Raw genomic sequence first — 20,251 nt, 5'->3', positions numbered from 1 at the left:
TCCAAAATAACAAGGCGGTCGCCCCCTTCTTCTTTTTTTTTTTTGGGAACCGCCCCCTTGTGCTCGGCACATGCTTCGAGGTCCTACGTAACGGCGTTACGTCACAAGCGTCACGTGTGCGGAAGTGCGTGTTAGCGGTCCTGGCGCGCGGCGTGGGTTTGTGTCTCACTGTTCCATCTTTACCCTTTTCTGAGCTGTTTATTCCTTTAGTGAAGCGAAGGAAAGACAGAGAAGACATCACGATGGCGCAGATTGTCCCGGGACAGTTTGACGACGCGGAGGAAATCGGCAGGTCAGAAAACATCTAGAGTTCACTGCGGAAAATCCCACAATGGCGTCGTGTTTACTTTTATTTATTATACAGAAGTGTGTGTCCAAACCGAGATGTCCTCATTTCTGTAATATTTCAGCTTACAGTGATAATATAACCAAAGCAGCAATTCATTTCAAAACATTGTAATTTTAATAATGGGTAACAATGTAATGTAATGACGTCATCTTGTTACCATACGTGATGACGTAATATTGTGTGAATTACAAAGAGGAGGTTGGGTTATAGAATGTGATTAGAGATCATTTAAACTCTGGTGAAGTTGCATCATAATATATGATATGTTTAATAGTGACAGTAAGAGCATGTCCATATACACACACAAACACACACACACACACACACACAATGTGATGAGACACAGCCCTGTCTCCATAAGAAAAACACTTATGATTGCGTCTCAAAAAACAAAAAGGCCCCAGTTTGCTCGAGAGCAACAATCACTCCAAAGTTTGGAACAAAATTTTTATAAAATTAATAAATGTCATGTGATGGAGTCCAGAATTGACCCTATGCTGGAGAGAAGGGGGCGTCATGGTTAGAAGGTTGGCACATGAAGTGATCATGCACATCATCTCGTCCACTGTACAAGCCTCTGGAGGCCACGTTATCATCTGCGGTTGCTTCACTTTTTAACGATATCTGGAAAAAAAAAATCAGCTGCCGACCTGAATGACCAGAGTATCACATCCACAGAGCTGTTGAACCCAACTGAAAGTCTTTGAGATGGTTTATATGGGGCGGTTCGACTCTCCCGTCATCAATACAAGATCTACACCGGGAATTAACACGATTCCGGACAGAAATGAATATTATGATGTTCAAACAGAGAACCTATACCGTAATTAAAGCTAAAAGTGGGCCAATAATACCTAAAGTGGGTTTTTTAATATAATGTGTTGAGGGGGACTATTGTAGAGTCATAGAGGTGTTTCTAAACCTTGAAGTAAATTTTAGTTAGGTTTATGTGTTGTGTATCCACTAATCGGAAGAACTGCTCATCTAAATTGCAATAAATATTTCAGCCAATATCATTTGCTCAAACTTTAAACCCAAACTGTGAAGTTTGTTTTTGCTCAGGATGTCGACATCCTCTGATGTTGAAAAATCTAATATTTTCAAATAAAAATTTTATTTGTCACATACACGGTCATACACAGTACGATAATGTAGTGAAATGCTTGTACGACCGCCAGTGACCTTAAAAAATAAAAGCGTATACATAGGAAATAAATATGAATCAAAAGAAATACGAAATAAAATAAAATATCAGTGTAATAATATCTGTGTGACAAATAAATCATGCGTCAGTTTATAGTGCTCCTCATACTATCGCGCAAAGTACGAACATCTCCCAACTGTGAAGAATTAAGTCCTTTAAAAGATTAAATTCAGCCTTGGTGAATTTATAATGTTACATAAACTACGCAGACTGACCCTGAAATGTTTTGTTCTACAGTGACTCACTGGACGACAAACTCGCCGGAGTGACGTTACAGCCGCTGTGTGTAGATTCTAGGAAGCAAAATGATAACATGGAGGAGGAAGATGAGGAAGAGGAGGATGATGATGATGATGATGATGAGTGGTACTGGAAGGAGTCCGACGGAGGAGATCTTACAAAACGCTACACTGCGATGCGGACGGGAGTCAATCAGCAGGTATTTTCTAGACATGTTCAGCAGGAGACGAAGTGATGAACGTTTTATACATATCATTTTTTTTTTTTTTACATTCATTTTATTGACTACTTTTAATTGAATGTTCAATTCAGTTGGAAAGCTATTGAATAATAATAATAATAGCAACATAATCCAATGTAATAATAAATATTTAATTTTGTTTATTTCGTTTTCCAGGCGAACCGACAGAACTCGAAAAAGTCCGAAAAGCTCTCGACGCCTTCGGACAAGGTCCTGAGGAAGTTCGAACACAAAATCAATCTGGGTAAGATCGCACTGTGAGAGAGGGAAAGATGATAAGAATCTGTGTGAAAGTAGGTGTGAGAGTTGAGGTGTTGAAATTAACCCATTCTGTTGATGTGATTTAACAGATAAGCTGAACTACGCCGATTCCGTCATCAACAAAGTCACCGCGATGCAGAGACAGAAAGAAGCAGACACGTCAGTCATGTTATTCTTTATATATTATATTATATAGAAGTTATACCCCTTTATACAGATATTGTCATTTTTTATTGGATACGACCTCATGGCAGTCTGACCCTTAAATCATCTGTTCTTGTTGCAGATTCCGAGTTAAAGACAAGGCTGATAGAGCTACGGTGGAGCAGGTGTGTGTGTGTGTGTTAGGAAGAGTGTTGCACGGCATCCCAGTGCTCTACCAGCATTTTGAAATAATCAATACATTTTTAAAAAAGCACAAACAGAGCACACATGACTTTTTTTCTTTTTATTTTCATTTAATTCAGAGACTCTACTGTAAGAACTGAGACGACCGAAGGGAAATATGTAGTATGTGTTAGAGATAAAGTTAGTTTTATATTTGGACGTTCCCTGCACATTCGAGATTCTCACTTTTATTTTACACACAAAAAAAAAACCAACACAAAAAGACAATGTGAATTTTCTCACTTTGAAGTGGAAACAAGTACAGGTCGTCCCCGACTTACGAACACTCGAGTTACAATTTTCTGCAGATACAAACGGATTGCGGTTCTACTTCCGGCCCTATCACAGAAGTAGTTTACGTGTATTGTACAAAACTTTATAGACACTGCAGTGCAGCAGATACTAATTTTCAGTGTGTAAGTGAAAGAAAATGTCCAAAGCTGGTATATTGTGTGTTGGGGGATGGGACAAATGTGTCTGCCTCACCGATTTTAATTAATCAATCAGAATTAAACTCAGTGATATAAAATGTCTGTCCTGTGAAGCTGTCCTGATGGTTAATAATCCTAATTTCAGAAAATCCTTAGCAAAACTGAGTTCCTAGTCCAATACCATGGAAAACAGCTCTGAGACAAAATGGTGTCCACTCGCAATTAAACTTCTTAGGTGCGATTACAGTATGAGGAAAGGGGACAGAGATTAAGTCAAGTGGATTGGTATGCTTTACATTGTATATTCATGTCAAAGGGGTTAAAGACTCACTTTGTCAGACTTAAGAACAAATCCAACTTGCGAACATAATCCCGGAATGGAACTTGTTTGTAAGTCGTGGACTACCTGTTCAACTAAATATTTTACATACGTTTTTACTTGGGAATCTAAGATTTAGATAAACACAGATCACTGGCTGTTTATATTGATGGATTTGCGTCTAAAAAAGTATCCAACCTAGTCAAGTGTGTAAGATTCTACAAAGATTACAGTCGTCTAAGTTTTATGAGATGTACGCCGTAATAATCAAAATTAAAACAAACAAAAACAATTTTGGAGGGAGTCTCCAATTTTAAGACTTCTGCCTCAGTCTTCAATTCGGTTTTATTTGTATAGCGCTTTTAACTAGTCATTGTCGCAAAGCAGCTTTACACCATTAAAAGAATTATTGAAGTTTGTATGAAATGTGAATGTGTATGAATCAAAGTATGATTATAATAAGTGTTTTAATTATTATTTTCCTATAATTGCATGTCTTCTTTTTTTTTTTTATCAAGTACGTATGTTGTAAAAATTTCCCCTGTTTTCAGTCCTGCATTTGGCTCTTAAGCTACAAGGCCATGTGTTCATAACATTTTAAACTATTTCAGGTTCTGGACCCCAGGACTCGCATGATTCTCTTCAAAATGCTCAGCAGAGGCGTCATTTCAGGCATTAACGGCTGCATCAGTACAGGAAAAGAGGTTCGAGTCAAACTCTTGCTTGTTCTTCCTGATTAGAGATGAAGCTGAACATTAAGAAGTACTACTGATCTCATCTTTCTGTTGTCATCAGGCCAACGTATATCACGCGACCACAGCTAAGGGAGAAAGCCGCGCCATTAAGATCTATAAGACGTCCATCCTGCTGTTTAAGGACAGAGATAAATACGTCAGTGGCGAGTTCAGGTGAGACGATGACCTGTAGCCACTTTGTGATTTCATTCTAATTAGTGTGATATCTGAGGAATGAGTGATTGCAGGATGTACTCCAGAGTACCGTAAACAACAGAAGATGAACTGATATAGCTGAAATATACTGCCTCTTAAAAAAAAAAAATTAAGGGAACCCTGTGTCCCAGTTTGACTTAAACCCCCTGGTATATTCGAAGTGTGTTCATTTCAAACATCTACTAAATGTTTGCTTAATTTGTTTTGATCAGAATAGATTTACTTCCTGTTTACACATCCATTTAGGAAGAGAAGGCTAATTTTTGGCTAGCTGTCATTTCTGCTACTGGACCTGTGTGTCTGTCTGAGATTTAATAAACTCTTCATCAAGATATCTCAGGAGCGAAATATCTCGTACTTTGTAGGATGTACAGTATATGAGATTATCCTAAGATAGGAAAGTGCCAAAGAGTGCAGTTCCTCAAATGACCACTGACCCCAAAAGTGAGTCAATTCCCAGAATTGGTCTATGGTCTCCACAGCTAGATTTCATATTTAACTCATCAGTTAGAATTATATTAAGCCATAGAATTATGCATAATTAGTGGCATGTCTAATTGGCATTCGCCTGGCTCTTGGATAGATGTTTGCGCCTATCCTGTGGGTGACATCACAACCCCTTTTTTACCCAAAGTGAACCAGATGCTAGTTCATGTCTGGTGCTAGCGCCGGCTCAATAGCGAACTAAGAACTGGCATTGTTTTTCCATGGGCTAGAGAGTCAAGTCATTACATCACTTTCCCAGCAATGCTAGCGGCAGTGCCAGCTGGGAATGACGTCATTACGTCACTGTATACGTCTCCGTACGGCTCTACTTTCCCAGCAATGCTAGTGGCCAAGGTGGTGGGAATGCTAGCACTAGCAAACATTGAGTTGGTTGTGATAATCCCGCCCCCAGCCCCTGGGGTCCGTGGTTCTTTGCTGTAAAATGTTGGGGCCGCCATGGAACCGTTTTTTTTACTCACTGACTTACTGATGGTTTCCTGTTCAGGTTTCGGCACGGCTACTGTAAAGGCAACCCGAGGAAGATGGTGCGGACGTGGGCTGAGAAGGAGATGAGGAACCTGATCAGGTATGCTTCACCATCTACGTTGTTCAAACACAATTGAATGATGACACTGTAGTTATTAAATATTATTCCTCTCACAGTAATAGGCTGTGCATATAGTCTTAGTCTCGTGCGAACATGCTTGTATTAACGGCTTGTGAGATGTGAAGATATATTTTTACTGTACTGTATTATATATGGATGTTACACCTTTACTGTTTCTTTGTGAGCTTTATTCAGTTGCCTGTCAGACTGCAACCATCAGCAGTCTGAATCTCGCGGCCAGAAAAGCGTATTAGATCAGGCAGTGGAGGCGTGTAATGAGTAAGTGTCAATTCATTAATGTCTTCTTGTTTTAAGGTTACAGACTGCAGGGATTCCCAGTCCAGAGCCCATCATGCTCCGGAGCCACGTCTTGGTCATGGGCTTTGTTGGAAAAGATGACATGTATGTAAAAAGTCACATACCTAAACTTTGCTATATTAAAAAAAAAAAAAATGTAATAAAAAGAATTCTACAGCCAAGCGTACGTTTCTCTCGCAGGCCTGCACCTTTATTAAAGAACGCCGCACTGTCCGAGTCCAAGGCCTGTGAGCTCTACCTGCAGGTCATCCAGAACATGAGGCTGATGTATCAGGAGGCTCGACTCGTGCATGCGGATCTCAGCGAGTTCAACATGCTGTAAGCTTTAGAGTCGTCCTGTTTTTTATTTTTTTTTTTATATTGTGTAATCCAAGTTTGTTTTATTTCTTCGGTTGTAAGACGTGTTTTGTTCTCGCTGTCGCAGGTACCATGACGGAGACGCGTACATTATAGACGTCTCTCAGTCAGTGGAGCACGATCATCCTCACGCGCTGGAGTTTCTCCGCAAAGACTGCAGCAATGTCAATGGTTGGTGTGATGCACATGAACGTGTCTGGGCTTTTTAGCAGTTAAAAACAACTATGTATGGTGTGACTCAAAAGTCAGATAGCGCTGAATTGTAGAAAATTGTCATTCAATATTAAACAAAGACAAAAAAAAAAAAAAGAGTTAAAGACAAATCCGATTGGTGCAGAGATCAGAATCCACGCCTTCTTAAGGCCACACCTCCTTTATCCTTCACTGAGATGTAAAGCCACAGAGGCCACGCCTCTTTCACTGGGACTTACAATGGCCACACCTCCTTGATCATTCACAGAGACTTTAATCCAGTCGCCATAACTCTTCCCCGGGCCTCGGGGTCCCCGCCTCCTTCCCTGGGCCTCGGGGGCCACGCCTCCTTCCCCGGGACTGACTTTAGGGTCCCCTCACACAGACTCTTAACTTACAGAGACTTAGTGTATCTAATATTTCTATACATACAATATATTTTAAACCTGCAGATGAATGACGTTTTGATACGAGTGATACGAGGATTTGCAGTGAATAAGTCCATAGATTAATGATGCGTTATTTTGACACTGATTTGATTAGTACTTGCATATTGCATAGAGTAATATAAATGAAAGAGAAAAGAGACACAAAAAAAGGAGAAAAGTTAAAAAGGCAAGGAATTCTGGGATCGAATCCTAGAATCACGGACGATAACAGAAATAAAAATGTAAAATCTTAGTACCGTAATAATTACCAAGTTGTTTATCATGATTAACAATATGTATGTATGAGGGTAAGTCAAAAATGATCCGCACTCTGAATATACCAAAGCTTTTTTTTTTTTTTTTGCATCAATTCATTTCTAACCACGGTGTGTATGTGTGCAAAAACAGATGACCTACTTGTGATTGCAGTGTGCAGTGATTCATGTTTTTTTTTTTTTTGCCGGTGACAAGACACGGCTTCATCACTATGAGTCCGAGAGTAAACGGAGCGGAAACATCCTTAATCACCGACCGAGAAAAAGTACAAAAGTCAAAACCATCAGCGGGAAAATTCATTAACGCTTACGGTCTTCTGGGATTCTCAAGGGCCAGAAGTATTGGAACACCATCGGGAAAAAGCTTTAACAATCAACAGCGCATGTTACAGTGAGACGCTTATTGAAGAGCTGAAGACTTAACTTCGGCTTAAAAACAGAGGACTGATATTTAAGAGCCTGGGACTTTCGGGGGGGCCACGCTCCCTTTCTCAGTCATTGGGCTACCCGCCTCCTTCCCCGGGACTGACTTTTGGGGGGCCACGCTTCCTTTCCTGGGCCTCGGGGTCCCTGTCTCCTTCCATGGGAATGACTTTCACGGGAGCCACGTCTCCTTCCCTGGGAATGACTTTCAGGGGGGTCATGCCTTCTTCCCCGGGCCTCGGGGGCCACGCCTCCTTCTGCGGGACTGACTTTAGGGTCCCCTCACACAGACTCTTAACTTACAGAGACTTAGTGTATCTAATATTTCTGTACATACAATATATTTTAAACCTGCAGATGAATGACGTTTTTATACGAGTTTTATTAAGTAAATATCTTATTTCATTTTAATCTCTTTCTTTAGATTTTTTCCAAAAACGCAGTGTAGCCGTGATGACGGTTCGGGAGCTCTTCGAGTTCGTCACAGACCCGTCCATCACCAGCGACAACATCAACCAGTACCTGGAGAAGGTCGGCCTTTTCCTCTTCCCACTCGTTTAACACGTGGATTAAAAACAAACACAAACCACTCAGTAGTGCATGTAATTTTTGCTTGTTTTTATTTACATATATATATTTTTTTTGTATCTTATTTTAAAAATATATTTAAAATGACTCTATAATAATGCACGAATATGAAATACTAAATACAAGATATATTTTTGGTACCTCCGTATAGCTGGACGTTATATTAAGCATTATATCGAATTTGTGCAGTTAATATTACGTTGTAATTATACATTCAGTACTTGTTATATATTCCATTAAATACTTGAGCACCAGCTCGCTTGTGGTTTTTGGGTTTGCAGTGACATTAAGCTTGTGGTGTGTATTTACAGGCGATGGAGATCGCATCAACCAGGACAGCTGAGGAGAGATCCAATCAGGACAAAGTGGACGAGGAGGTATACTGTACATGTGTGAATTAAAGTGTGTTTTACAAAGGTTGCAATTCATCATTAAATGTATATCACGTTATACTTTTTATTCATTTCTAGTAGCATTTAAAGTTCGCTCCTGCGTACAATAAAGACATGAAGGCTTTAGACTGAGCGATGCACTTTCTGTCCTTCAGGTGTTTAAGAACGCCTACATCCCTCGTACGCTCAACGAAGTGAGCCATTACGAACGAGACGTGGACGCCATGGGCAGGGAGCAGGAGAAGAAGCAGAACGATAACGTGAGTGCCAGGGTGCAGCCCCTCTTAATGACGCGTACGGTTCCACGTTCATCCTGTTCATCCCGTATGCGTGTGATGAGGCTGCAGCGATGATATCATTTCTGTTTTGTAATTTTAGATTCTGTACCAGACGGTGACGGGACTGAAAAAGGATCTCTCAGGCGTGCAGACGGTAAGATTACTGTGTAGTACTCAGGATGAGCGCTCCCTCGAGGCTGAGATAAATGAAAACCTTAAAAGTGCAACATCAGTTAGCGAGCAGGACAAGTTATTATTTTTCTAGAGGAATCCTGGCACAGGGGATTTTCAGTGAATAAGTCCATCGATTAATGATGCGTTATTTTGACACTGAGTTGATTACTACTTGAATATTGCATAGAGTCATATAAATGAAAGAGAAAAAGGAAGAAAAAAAAGGAAGAAACATCCTCAATCACCGACCGAGAAAAAGCTCAAAAGTCAAAACCATCAGCTGGAAAATTCATCAACGCTTGCGGTCTTCTGGGAATCTCAAGGGCCAGAAGTATTGGAACACCATCAGGAAAAAGCTTTAATAATCAACAGCGCATGTTACAGTGAGACGCTTATTAAAGAGCTGAAGACTAAACTTCGGCTTAAACACAGAGGACTGATATTCAAGAGTGTTGTGATCTCACATGATGACACATACGGTCCACACGCTTCTGCACACGCTGTCGACTTTATGTGGTGTTAAAGCGTCTTCCTTATAGTCCTGATCTCGCTCCATCAGAGTCTCACCTGTTTGTTCGCTGAATGCAGAACTACGAGGATGAAGAGTCGCTTCCGATGAAGAAGTGAAGACAGCGGTGCATTCATGGCTCGCAGCTCAGCCTAAAATACTTTTAATGAGGAAATAAGAAAGCTCGTGACCGATGGACAAGCGAGGAGATTTATCTGTCTTTTCTAAAAGATAATTAAAATGAATTTAGGCCAGAGTGCGGATAATTTTTTGACTCATCCTCGAAGTAGGACTTTACGGTGTAATTTAAAAAACATATAGCGGCATGTTGCTTTTCTAAATCATGTTAAATCTAGAAATAAAATAAAAAAATTGTGCAGAATCTTTTTTTTTGTTTTTTGTTTGCATTTAATATTTTTTTGTTAATGTAAAAAAAATATATTTTTATTGCTGGGAGTTTATGCAATTGTTATTCATCTACTATAAATATGTACTACTATTAATACTACATACAGTATTCTAGAAATATCTATATCTATAATAAATACAATATGATTAAGTTACCCTTAATACATGCAATTTTTTTATAATATTTATCCGTTTTTATTGGGTCAATATCTAAATAGAGCGTAAAAAAGAGAAGAGTTGCACATTTTTTGTTAACAGATTTTTAAACATGTCACCAATTAAAAATCGATTAATGTTAATAAAATTAATTGCAAAGATTCGGCATCTGAGGAGCCCCGCTATCAGCATAGCTAAGCTAACGCTAGATCACCGTTGGGTTGTCACGGTTACCAATGCATGGAAAAAGAACGTTATTGGTTAATTTGTTTTTTTAATTGGTTAAATACTTTAACAATAATAATTAATGATTAATCGTTACCATCTCTATCCTGAACAACTTGAAAAATCTCTGGTAGTTTATATCAGCTAATTCATTCAATTGTATGTTTAAAATTTAAGCAGAAGTAAGTTGTAGTTAAATTCGACGTCAAATCCCTAGTTTCATTTATGCCAAAGGCTTTAGCTTTTAAAACACCAAACTCTCACAAAGATCATTCATTTTAGGTTAAAATGACAGTTTTCTTTTAATGAACTCTTCTCAAATGATTGGAAAATCCATTTTGATGAGTCACTGGCGCCCCCTAGCTTCTAATGAGTTATTTACAAAAAGAGATTAGAGGAGATTAATTGAATTTATATAATAATTCCGTAGGACATTTTCCTGATTTTACTGTCAGCTTCATCTGAGATTTCATTCAAGTTTTTAAAAAAAGAAACTCCGTCAGTGTTTATTTTAACAATAATATCCAATTTGTCCTTGAACCTTCACACGCAGGAATCAGAATTGAAGCGCGAAAGTAAAACGGTAAAGTTTTAATCTTACAAACCGTTCTGCTTTATTTCAGATTCCGTCCTTACTAGAGGGCTGTGCTGAGGACAAGAGCAGTAGTGAGGAAGAGGACGACGACGAAGATGAGGACGAATCTGGAGACGAGGACGCGTCGGAACACAGCGACCAGGACAAAACGCAACCTCTGGACAAAAAGGTTCGAACATTTAATTTCCAGCTGATCCAAAAATGTAGAATGGATTTATATAACAGGGTTTTTTTTCCCTCTTAGGAAAGAAAAAAGTTGGTTAAAGAAGCTCAGAGAGAGAAACGCAGAACGAAGGTCCCGAAGCATGTGAAGAAGCGCAAGGAGAAAGTGGCTAAGATGAAGAAAGGAAAATGAAAGGAACGTTCTGAAAGAAAATGTGCCTTCTCGTTACACTGGTACCTCGGCACGCCGGTTTATGGTTTAAACTTTGTATGCCAAGGTACCGCTGTACCCTCACCTCGCTGCTCCTTCACATCACATTAGTTAGTTTAGCTCTTTGTGAGGATGTCAAACCATGCTATATGTCCTCATAATGATGGGTCTGAGTTTAAATCATCGTGATCACCTGGTCCTTGCAAAATAAAAAAAAAAAGTTTTTTTAAAAACAATTAAATAAAAGCCCCAAAAGTGACCTGTCGGTTACTATGATTACGTTCATAGTATTTATAATCGGACTGCATTTTTGTGGAAGACAAAACCTGTATGTGTATTTTTAATCCATTTAAATACAAAAAAACATTCAGTTTTTTCTGAATAAAGTGATATTTATGGCTGAAAATTGATGTTTATGGATTTCTTTTAAAGAGCAGCGCAGTGTTAAATTCTCACATGAACTCACCCAGCAAGAAGTCCGTCTTTTTCTGGTGCAGCGTGATACCATTTTAATGCCACGTGTTTATTAAGATTTACAAATCCGGTGTATTATTACATTTCCGAGGATACAAATACAGTGCATGCTACAAAGACGTTATTTTGTATTGCATTGTTTTGGATAAAATTTCAGTTATAAAACTTCATTTTATGACAATTTACTTTATCACACAAAATGAAGTAAGATGTAAAATAAAGACAAATTAAAATCCTACTATAATAAGTATGGGCTTCCTGGAATATAAAATATATGTTTTTTTTTTTATTTTATTATTAAAAATGATCTGTATGGAGATAAGTAGATGTGTCCTTATGGCTGTGTATGGACTAATATGTTTGAGTAAGCAGTGAAGACTGTGATAATTTATTTATTATTATATGAATTTTTGAAAAAGACAAAAAAGTATTGAGTATTGGACATCTACAGACAGGAAGAAAAAGAAAACCTTTCTTCTTCCTGTATGTAGACTTCCCATATATGGGCACAAAAGACATGCCCGTATTCTCCATCTATTTGAAAAGCCACACCCACTCAGACCTGCTCTCATACTGTATATGTAGATGGACCTTATTGCTGTAATACTTCAACTATAAAAGTTACAAACCATATACTTTAACCTGAGTACAAAACCCATAACATGCGCTCGCTAATGTAATACTACACAGTGTAGGAAAAACGTACTACTAAAATAGAGGCCTAATTCTGTCTATTTACATGTTCTTGGTCCCAACACACTCTCCACTGAGCAGGGTTAATCAGACACCGCGTGAACTAGCGCAGCTTAGCGGATGCCCTCCACGTAGTTAGCAGGCAGCATGCCGGAGCGGCCCGTCCTCTGCACCGTCCCGAACATCCAGCCCTCGTCGATGGAGTACACGTTGTGGATCAGATCGCCATCGCGGAACGAGACCTCGTCACAGTCCTGAGCCGTGTAGTCATACAGGGCCCTGTACACACTCTGACACACAGAAAAGAGCAAGGTCAGGGAATCCAGGAATAGAATATGACACACAATAAACAATTAAGTTAAGATCACTAATTAAATTACTACTGACTAACTGTAAGCTGCAGTAAACATTTAGGGTTTTGTTAGTTTGAAAGTCATTGTTTTGTTATATTAAAAAAAAAAATCTATATACTGTACTCGGCTTTTTTCGATGAGTATGCATAATTAAAAAATATTTAAAATATAATAATTCGACTGGTACGACTGCTCACTATTAACAAACTGCTACAGTAAGACAGTAAGTATGAAATAGTAAATATAAATAAACGAACAGTGCAATTTCGATCAAATGCCAAAATGATAGCAGATACAGTCCCGCCCTCAAATCAGCCAGAAGAAATAAAGAAATTAAAACAACTACAACAACGTTGTTCTTCGCGTTTGCAGGCTTGAGAGTATAATTAAAAAAATATTAAACCTCATAAAATGACGTCTCACCATGGCTGCTGGATGCGAGTGCAGCTGCATGGATCTGAGGGAGTGCATGCTGGTCTGATGCATGTAGCTGTGTCCCTGGTTATAGCCGCTCGGGTAATAAGCTCCAGGAAGCACCGGGGCTAAAGGTGATACAGGGAAATAAATCAGCATGAGATTTAGGTATACGCTGTGTCTCAGATGAGTGAAACAGTTCAGTCTAGTCAGTTTATCTTTCAAAAACTGTCATAAAAAAGTCATAGATTAATAAACATATTGCACATTTCTAATGACTTTAAACATCTATGTCTAAAGGGATGCATGATACAAACACTGAAGAAGGATGAAAAAAGACAGAATATGAATAAGTTAAATGAACATTTTGCGTTTGTCTAAATTGCATTTTCCAAAATTTTGGTTCTGCATCATCCAGTTTAAAAATAATCTGCTACTATCTCCCAGATCTTAAAATAAAATGATGAATTATTGTTGTATTAATACATTTTTCTACAGTACCTCACACATTTATTATCCACTTATTTAAGAACTGCATGAGTTTGTATTTATGAGGGGCGTTCAAGTCAAACCGGGACTTGCGATAAAAAGGTGAAAAACTGATTGACATTTGCGAAAGACTTCAAGCACAGTATGGTGATGAGACTCTTAACCGCAGTTGAACATTTGAACTTGCGGGAGTTCCAGGGAGGCCAGCGTTTCAGACAGGAAGCAAGCAGTCTAATCATGATACTGAAAAAAACTTTCTACCTTGATGGTGTCCGAGCACTAGTGAAACATTGGGATAAGTTCATGAGTGTAGCAGAGGATTATATAAAAACATAAAGGGAGTTTTTATTCTCAGAACTATGTTGGTATTCTGCACAATCGAAAGTCTTGGTTTCACTTGAACGCCCAATTCAACATAAAATAAACGACAAACAGCCTTTATTCTGTTCATTTATAACTTTACCATGATTAAATCCATTGTTTTTTGCTGTAGCTGTAATGGATTATTAATGCATGTCATTTCTTGGACTCACCCACAATGACTCCTGGCCTCCGCTCCATCTCCACGGTGTACTGATTCACACCTCTGTGTGTGGCGCTGCTCCCCTGCAGCGCCTGATGGTCGGGTCTCGTCTGTGCCCGCACCAGATAAGTTCCTCTAATGCCCTGAGTGACACCGTGCAGGCCTGGCATGTCGAAATCCTTATGATATTTAACCTAAAGGAATGAATAAAAAGAAAAATGTTTAAATGAATCCTTAAAAGACAATGTAGTAAAAAAACAATGTGTTGATTTTCTGAGTTCTTTTTTTTTCTTCTTTTTAATATGAAACTTTTTAACTTACAAAATATTGTCACGATAAAAGAACTGTACAAACGTTACACTCAGGTCTTACGTTACTAATCTGATCCTGAGCTTGCTTCAGTCTCGCCACTTCTGGTGTGTCCACAAGAAATCGAAGCCCCTGGCCTTTACTCTCTTCAAAATCCTTCCTGTATTTCACCTGAAGGTGACAAGAAGGATAAGCGGGCATGTGAACGTTTTGTAGACACTTCAAGAAAGAGAAAAAACACCTTGATTTACGCTCATGTAACCATGCTAGATCGGCTGATATTAACCGGACATGAAATATGAGCCTCATGAAACCATATCGACCTGAAATCATATTGAGTCTCATCGCCATGGGCTTATAGGGTGATAGGTTTCAATCAGACACCATTCGGTGATGTCCACAACACTTAGTCTAAGTTAAGTCAGTCGAAAATTGAAAATTGATGTTTCCAATAATGCAGCTCAGCCACTGAAGCGACTCAGCTCCTGCAGACACACGCTACCTCTTTCTCCTTTTTGCAGGGTGCCATTACATTCTAAGACTTAGTCATTTGTTTTTGAATGTGTTTACCAAATTTCACTAAAATTAATAACTTACTTTTAATCATGTTCTGTATATATAAACTCACAGCAACTTATTGCCGGTTATACAGTTTGAAGTCAATCAGGCACCATTTTTGGCACACACACACACACACACACACACACACACACACACACACACACACATTCTCTATAATTCTTATCCTGTACAGAGATGCAGGAAAGTACCCAGAGGAAACCCATGCAAACTCCATGCACACAGACCCGAAAGTGGGATTTGAACCCTGAAGGTGCGGGGCCACATTTAGGTTAGCGAGTCTTTATATGTGCAATCTTATAGAATACAAACAATTATCCAATTATATTTTGCTCATTTTTTGCATAAAAAACCTCTACAAACTATTTGTGATTACGTTTCCTTTTAATCCAGATTGATAATTGAGGCCGATTGCTAGAATTTGGCTTGAATATTGAGCACATGTCCAAGAGCCAGGACAGCAGGGACCTGGCAGCGAGTCCCTGGTTGCCAGGTGGCGACTCATGGGGGACGTGTGAACCCACCGCCGAGTGGACATCTGCCCTGCTTTCCTCCATGCTGACCTGAAAGCACCACACCCAGACACACACGAGCCAAACAGAGCTCAAAATGTTTTCTCTCTCTCGATCTGCTGGGTCTTTCTCTCGATCAGCTGTGTGTAGCATGCACGATCGATGGCTGTAACCAAAGAAGGAACCTGTACCTGACTCTGCAGCTCGCTCTGCTGCCTCAGTCGCAGGTTCTCCGGCGTGTCTGCGACGATCGTGAACGTCTGCTTTGGGTAATGCCTGGAGAAAGATGAAGATCTTTAAAGATAAAAGTTGAGAAAAAACATGTTTCATTGGATCATTAGAAAACCATGCATAACAGGCAAATGCATTCACATGATCTTTAGCTATTGTTGCAATACTGCAAACCTAACATTAGTTTTGTTCTTTGCTTAATTTTAATATAACCAATTTATAAAAAATGGAAAAGTGACCCAGCATGCTTTTAATTGAGTCTGATGTTGACTAAAGATGTACATACGAATTGCAGTAAGGTTTCTTGTCGTATCCTTTGTAGTTGTTCATGGTCAGTGTCATCTTGCACACCTCGCAGTGGAAGCATCCTTTGTGCCAGTACTAAAAAAAGAACACGTGCAGCATTGATAATGCATTATGATAACGAGACTGAAAGATCAAAACCAAGCTGTTACTATTAACTCGGGAAAGTGCAGGAAAGGAACCGATGCATGCAGCTGACGTTACCTTGTCCAGGCAGTTCACTTTCTCAGTGGCGTAGACGATTTTCCCGCAGCGTGCGCAGTGAGGATTCATGCTGAAAGCCTTTGATCACATCGTTTTCTAATTCCAATTAGTGCAAAGAAGCAAAAAGCAAAAAAACTCAAACAAAGCGTGCTCAGAGTTTACACAAAATGATCCGTGGTGCAGTGGATTAAAAACTGCGCAGACAGTCGTGCTGATTGTTGGAGGTCAGTTTGGGAACGAGGAAACGTGCCAGGGAGAGAGAGAGAGAAAAAGAGAAAGAGAGAGAGAGAGAGAGAGAGAACGATGATGATGCGCTAAATTGTTTCCAATTAATTTGCTCCATTATATAATATTATTACATATCATTTACAGTATCATATAATATTATAGATTTTACTTTAACGCCTTAGCTTAAATGATTTTATTATTAAATGTTATTCATGCATTATGACAATAGTACAACACTACAGATTCTGGCATATTATGGCATCAATACTTAAGCTAATAATTAGATAGCCAATTTAATAATAGCATGATACTATTTTTATTAATATGCCAATAATTCAATATTTTGTAACCACCTTTATTTAAAATTTGCAGAGGCGAAGTGCTGACACTAAAAATGAATTTAAAAACAATCCTCAATTGAACAATATGTTTCATAAAATTATTATTAACCTTATTATGTACACATTATATAAGTTCCTGTGAATTAGTTGTAACATAGCAACCATAACGTATTTAATAAAACTCACTCATTCACTGTCGCCTATACCGCTTTATCCTGTATAGGCGGTTACAGTTGGGCCTGAAGCCTATCCAGGTGCCAATCCATCACAGGGCAAACGCATACGCTCATTCACACACTACAGGAGCGCTGATCAACCTAATCTGCATGTCTTTGGACTGTGGGAGGAAACCAGTGTACCCAGAGGAAGCCCACCAAGCATGAGGAGAACATGCAAACTCAATGCACACGGACCTCGAGGCGGGAGTCGAACCCAGACCCTGGTGTCGAGAGGTGACAGTGCGAACCACGAAGCCACCGTGCTGCCTACGTATTTCACTGTGTTGATGTATAAAGAAGGAATAATACACTTGGGTAATGCTGTTACAAGAAAAAAATGAACAATAAGGTGGAATGATGTGAGGTCCTGGTGTGTTTTATTCCACTTGGTTCACAGAAACTGGCCAAGAAATAGCATATTGATTTAATTATATAATGTTGTATTTAATTAATGACAAATCCACGAAATAAGGTACTTTCCAAGTGTGATACTCTAAGCTGGAAATCACACATTTTACAACTTTGCTGTGAAGGAAAAAGTAAAAGATTCCCCTTACTGCCACTGCCATGTCCGTCCCAGGGGAGGTGTTTGTGTACAGTCTGGCTTTATTTAACTTACAGGACTTTGAAATAGGTTTTTTTTTTAAATCCTCTAAAATCCTCAATTCAACTGGACTTTTGTTTATATGTGAATTTCTAGCACAGTTGTTTTGTCAGGAATAAACCATAGGCTTCCACCCCAGTTCTGTACGCTTATAGTCATACTGTTGGAAACCCAATCAAATAATGTTTTGTTTACTATTCCCGGCTACTTCATAATGTCCTCCCTCAGGCGCTTACATGGCCACATTAAATACAGATCAAATAAAAATAAAAATATAACATCATGTGAAGTGACACATGTCACACATGTTCTGTATAAGCTGATAATAGTAATGCTGCAATCCATGCTGGAATTTAAATCCAAATTAGAGCAATTAAAATGAGGATGACAATTAGGAGTATTTATATAACAATACGTTGGAAACATGCTAATGTTCTTCTAAAACTTTACCGCGGAACCACGGCATATGAATTTATTCACATAGGAAATAATGTAAATGCAGATAATAATAGCCACCCAAAAATGTTACCAATTTTCCAAAAAATCAAGTGAAAAATCACGTAGCTTTGGAACACATCTGTTGGTATCGTTGGTTCATTTTTTTGAAACAGCTTTCGCTGAATTTAAAAAATTTGCTAAATTTGCTCAATTTGTTTCACATGGCTTTGACAACGTCTCTGCCATTCAGTTTGTTTTATTTATTTAGTTTTCCTTCTCAAGTCGGCATTTTCCACACCTGTTTTTTCCACCAGGATTAACAAGCACTTGTGTTTAAAGGTGACGGTTGAGAGGCCACCTGTAAATCAGAATCGTGCGACCAGAAAACTGCCTAAAACGAGAGCATAACCGACTCTGAATACACTTACCCGTTCTCTTTATAATTGTTCACATTACTGTTAATCTTTTGGTCTTTAAACAACCATTAAACTACAGCACATGTCTTTGGACTGTGGGGGGAAAACCAGAGGACCTGAAGGAAAGCCACAAAGCATGGAGAGAACGTTTAAACTCCATTCAAATAGACCACAGGTAAGATTCGAAGTGCTAATTGTGGAGATGGGTGAAAGCATTGCTAACTTGCCTGTAACCAAATTGCCTATTGTGTATGATTGTGTGTGTGTGTGTGTGAGTGTGTATGCACCATATTCAGACTGAGCCCTGAGTTTCTTGGGAGAAGCACCAGCACGCCCAAAACCCTACACAGGATATTATTAGGGAAAGAAAGAATGAATATACTTTTATTATTGCTGATCATATAAAATGCCACGTGTGTTGACAAATTTACTAATTTTATATCCTACAACTTAAGCATTCATAATGAAGAACCTCAATATATTTCAGAGGTACATATGAACATGAAAGGCGTTCATTCATCTTCTATACGGCTTCTTCTGTCTATCCCAGAAGACTTACAGTACAAGATGGTGGGAGGAAACCTACCAAGCACATGGAGAACATGCAAACTGCTGGTACACAGACCCTGAGGCAGGACTCAAACTCAGACCCTGGCGGTACAAGGCGACAGCGATAACCACTACGCCACTGTGCCACCACACGCAGTTCGGGCCCGCCAAATTGAACCTAATCTGCATGTCTTTGGGGAGGAAACCAGAATTCCCAGAGCACTGGGGGACATGCACAAAGACCTGAGGTAGGACTCGAACCCTCGGTCCTGGAGGTGCGGGGCAACATTATTGCCTTTTCCAGGTATATTAGTAGTCAATCCTATCTCTACACACACACACACATATACATATACACACACACACACAGATTTATAGACGCAGATCTGCAGTATACGTACTGTATCACACACCTGAATCATTTTCACCGCAACGAACCGACTCTTCGGAGTCGACTCCTGCGACTCTCAACGCAGAGTCGACTCTCTGGTGCAGCCCTACCGCGTGCGTCAGTATAAAACAACAGCGCTCTGCGAACTACAAGACTAACCGGAAGCCAGAGACGGGGTTGATGCGGGACTGATGCGCTGCGCCTGCATCCAGCTGCAGCGTCCCGGAGCGCAGAGACACACTGGCGATGGCTGAGACGCGGCTTCACCGCCTCACGACACCGAGCCGCTGCGGAGCGTTTCTGACGCCGCGTGCGCACGAGAGCGACCGTTAAAAATTTAAATTCAAATCGCTAACGGTTTCTGCCTAACGTCTGCCTTACTGTATTCTTATTATTATTGATATTTGTGGGATTATTACTGGTAAGGCTTAATTTTTGAAGGTTTATCCCAGTTTAGGATGTTCTTGGAATCGGAAAAGGTGTCTCTATGCTTGAGAGATTCTTTATTTTAGGTGTGGAGGGGGAAAAAACGGGATTAAATGTAATATTCAGGTAGTAAAGATGCGTTGGCGCTGATAGTGAGGTAATAAACGCGATAACCTTCACGTTCACGTCAATGACAGCTCGTGCCGCCAGCGTCAGGGTTTAGACGGCGGTATTTGACGTGTGATTAATTCAAAAGGAGGGATGAGAGAGGAGAAACAGGCGGAAAGGAAGAATCACAGGTGCTCGTTAACATCCGGGGGGACGCGTTTGACTCGGAGCAGCTCCAGGTGTCGAGATTTGGACATAAGTCAGTTTAGTAACTGAGTCATCC

The 20,251-nt window shown here is 39.5% G+C and overlaps 2 protein-coding genes across 5 annotated transcripts; one reads left to right on the top strand and one right to left on the bottom strand.

The window, feature by feature from the left end:
• The first annotated feature begins 124 nt into the window (after positions 1-124).
• On the top strand, positions 125-11,571 carry riok1 (RIO kinase 1 (yeast)). The gene is made up of 17 exons (XM_053486541.1): positions 125-292; positions 1,791-1,992; positions 2,191-2,278; positions 2,385-2,454; positions 2,582-2,624; positions 4,044-4,136; positions 4,228-4,340; positions 5,374-5,454; positions 5,791-5,877; positions 5,974-6,111; positions 6,218-6,321; positions 7,893-7,999; positions 8,368-8,433; positions 8,604-8,708; positions 8,827-8,880; positions 10,821-10,961; positions 11,037-11,571. The coding sequence occupies exons 1-17, from the start codon at positions 243-245 to the stop codon at positions 11,145-11,147; spliced, it is 1,653 nt and encodes a 550-aa protein (XP_053342516.1). The 5' UTR covers positions 125-242; the 3' UTR covers positions 11,148-11,571.
• Positions 11,572-11,703: 132 nt separating this feature from the next.
• nebl (nebulette) lies at positions 11,704-20,251 on the bottom strand. Of its 4 annotated transcripts, none has more exons than XM_053486546.1 (8): positions 19,594-20,251; positions 16,250-16,460; positions 16,029-16,123; positions 15,703-15,787; positions 14,484-14,591; positions 14,122-14,305; positions 13,109-13,227; positions 11,704-12,622 (listed from the first exon to the last, which is right to left on the bottom strand). In XM_053486546.1, the coding sequence occupies exons 2-8, from the start codon at positions 16,316-16,318 to the stop codon at positions 12,446-12,448; spliced, it is 837 nt and encodes a 278-aa protein (XP_053342521.1). In that variant the 5' UTR covers positions 16,319-16,460; positions 19,594-20,251; the 3' UTR covers positions 11,704-12,445. The 4 variants fall into 4 exon arrangements, with proteins under 4 accessions (XP_053342521.1, XP_053342523.1, XP_053342522.1 ...); XM_053486548.1 differs by having other exon boundaries at positions 16,250-16,345; XM_053486547.1 differs by lacking the exon at positions 19,594-20,251 and adding an exon at positions 19,457-19,548.

The sequence above is a fragment of the Clarias gariepinus genome, chromosome 25, assembly GCF_024256425.1.
Source record: "Clarias gariepinus isolate MV-2021 ecotype Netherlands chromosome 25, CGAR_prim_01v2, whole genome shotgun sequence".
NCBI classification, from domain to species: Eukaryota; Metazoa; Chordata; class Actinopteri; order Siluriformes; family Clariidae; genus Clarias; species Clarias gariepinus.
Note: the sequence above shows the minus strand (reverse complement) of the source record. Positions and strands in the feature narration are given on the sequence as shown.

Excerpts from the sequence above, each read along its gene's own strand:
- riok1 (XM_053486541.1), top strand. The coding sequence starts at position 243 with ATGGCGCAGATTGTCCCGGGACAGTTTGACGACGCGGAGGAAATCGGC. Across the intron at positions 2,455-2,581 it reads AGACAGAAAGAAGCAGACAC|ATTCCGAGTTAAAGACAAGG; the intron begins GTCAGTCATGTT and ends TTCTTGTTGCAG. Across the intron at positions 6,112-6,217 it reads CTCAGCGAGTTCAACATGCT|GTACCATGACGGAGACGCGT; the intron begins GTAAGCTTTAGA and ends TCGCTGTCGCAG.
- nebl (XM_053486546.1), bottom strand. The coding sequence starts at position 16,318 with ATGAATCCTCACTGCGCACGCTGCGGGAAAATCGTCTACGCCACTGAG. Across the intron at positions 14,592-15,702 it reads AGAGCGAGCTGCAGAGTCAG|GTGAAATACAGGAAGGATTT; the intron begins GTACAGGTTCCT and ends TGTCACCTTCAG. Across the intron at positions 13,228-14,121 it reads GAGGCCAGGAGTCATTGTGG|CCCCGGTGCTTCCTGGAGCT; the intron begins GTGAGTCCAAGA and ends TATCACCTTTAG.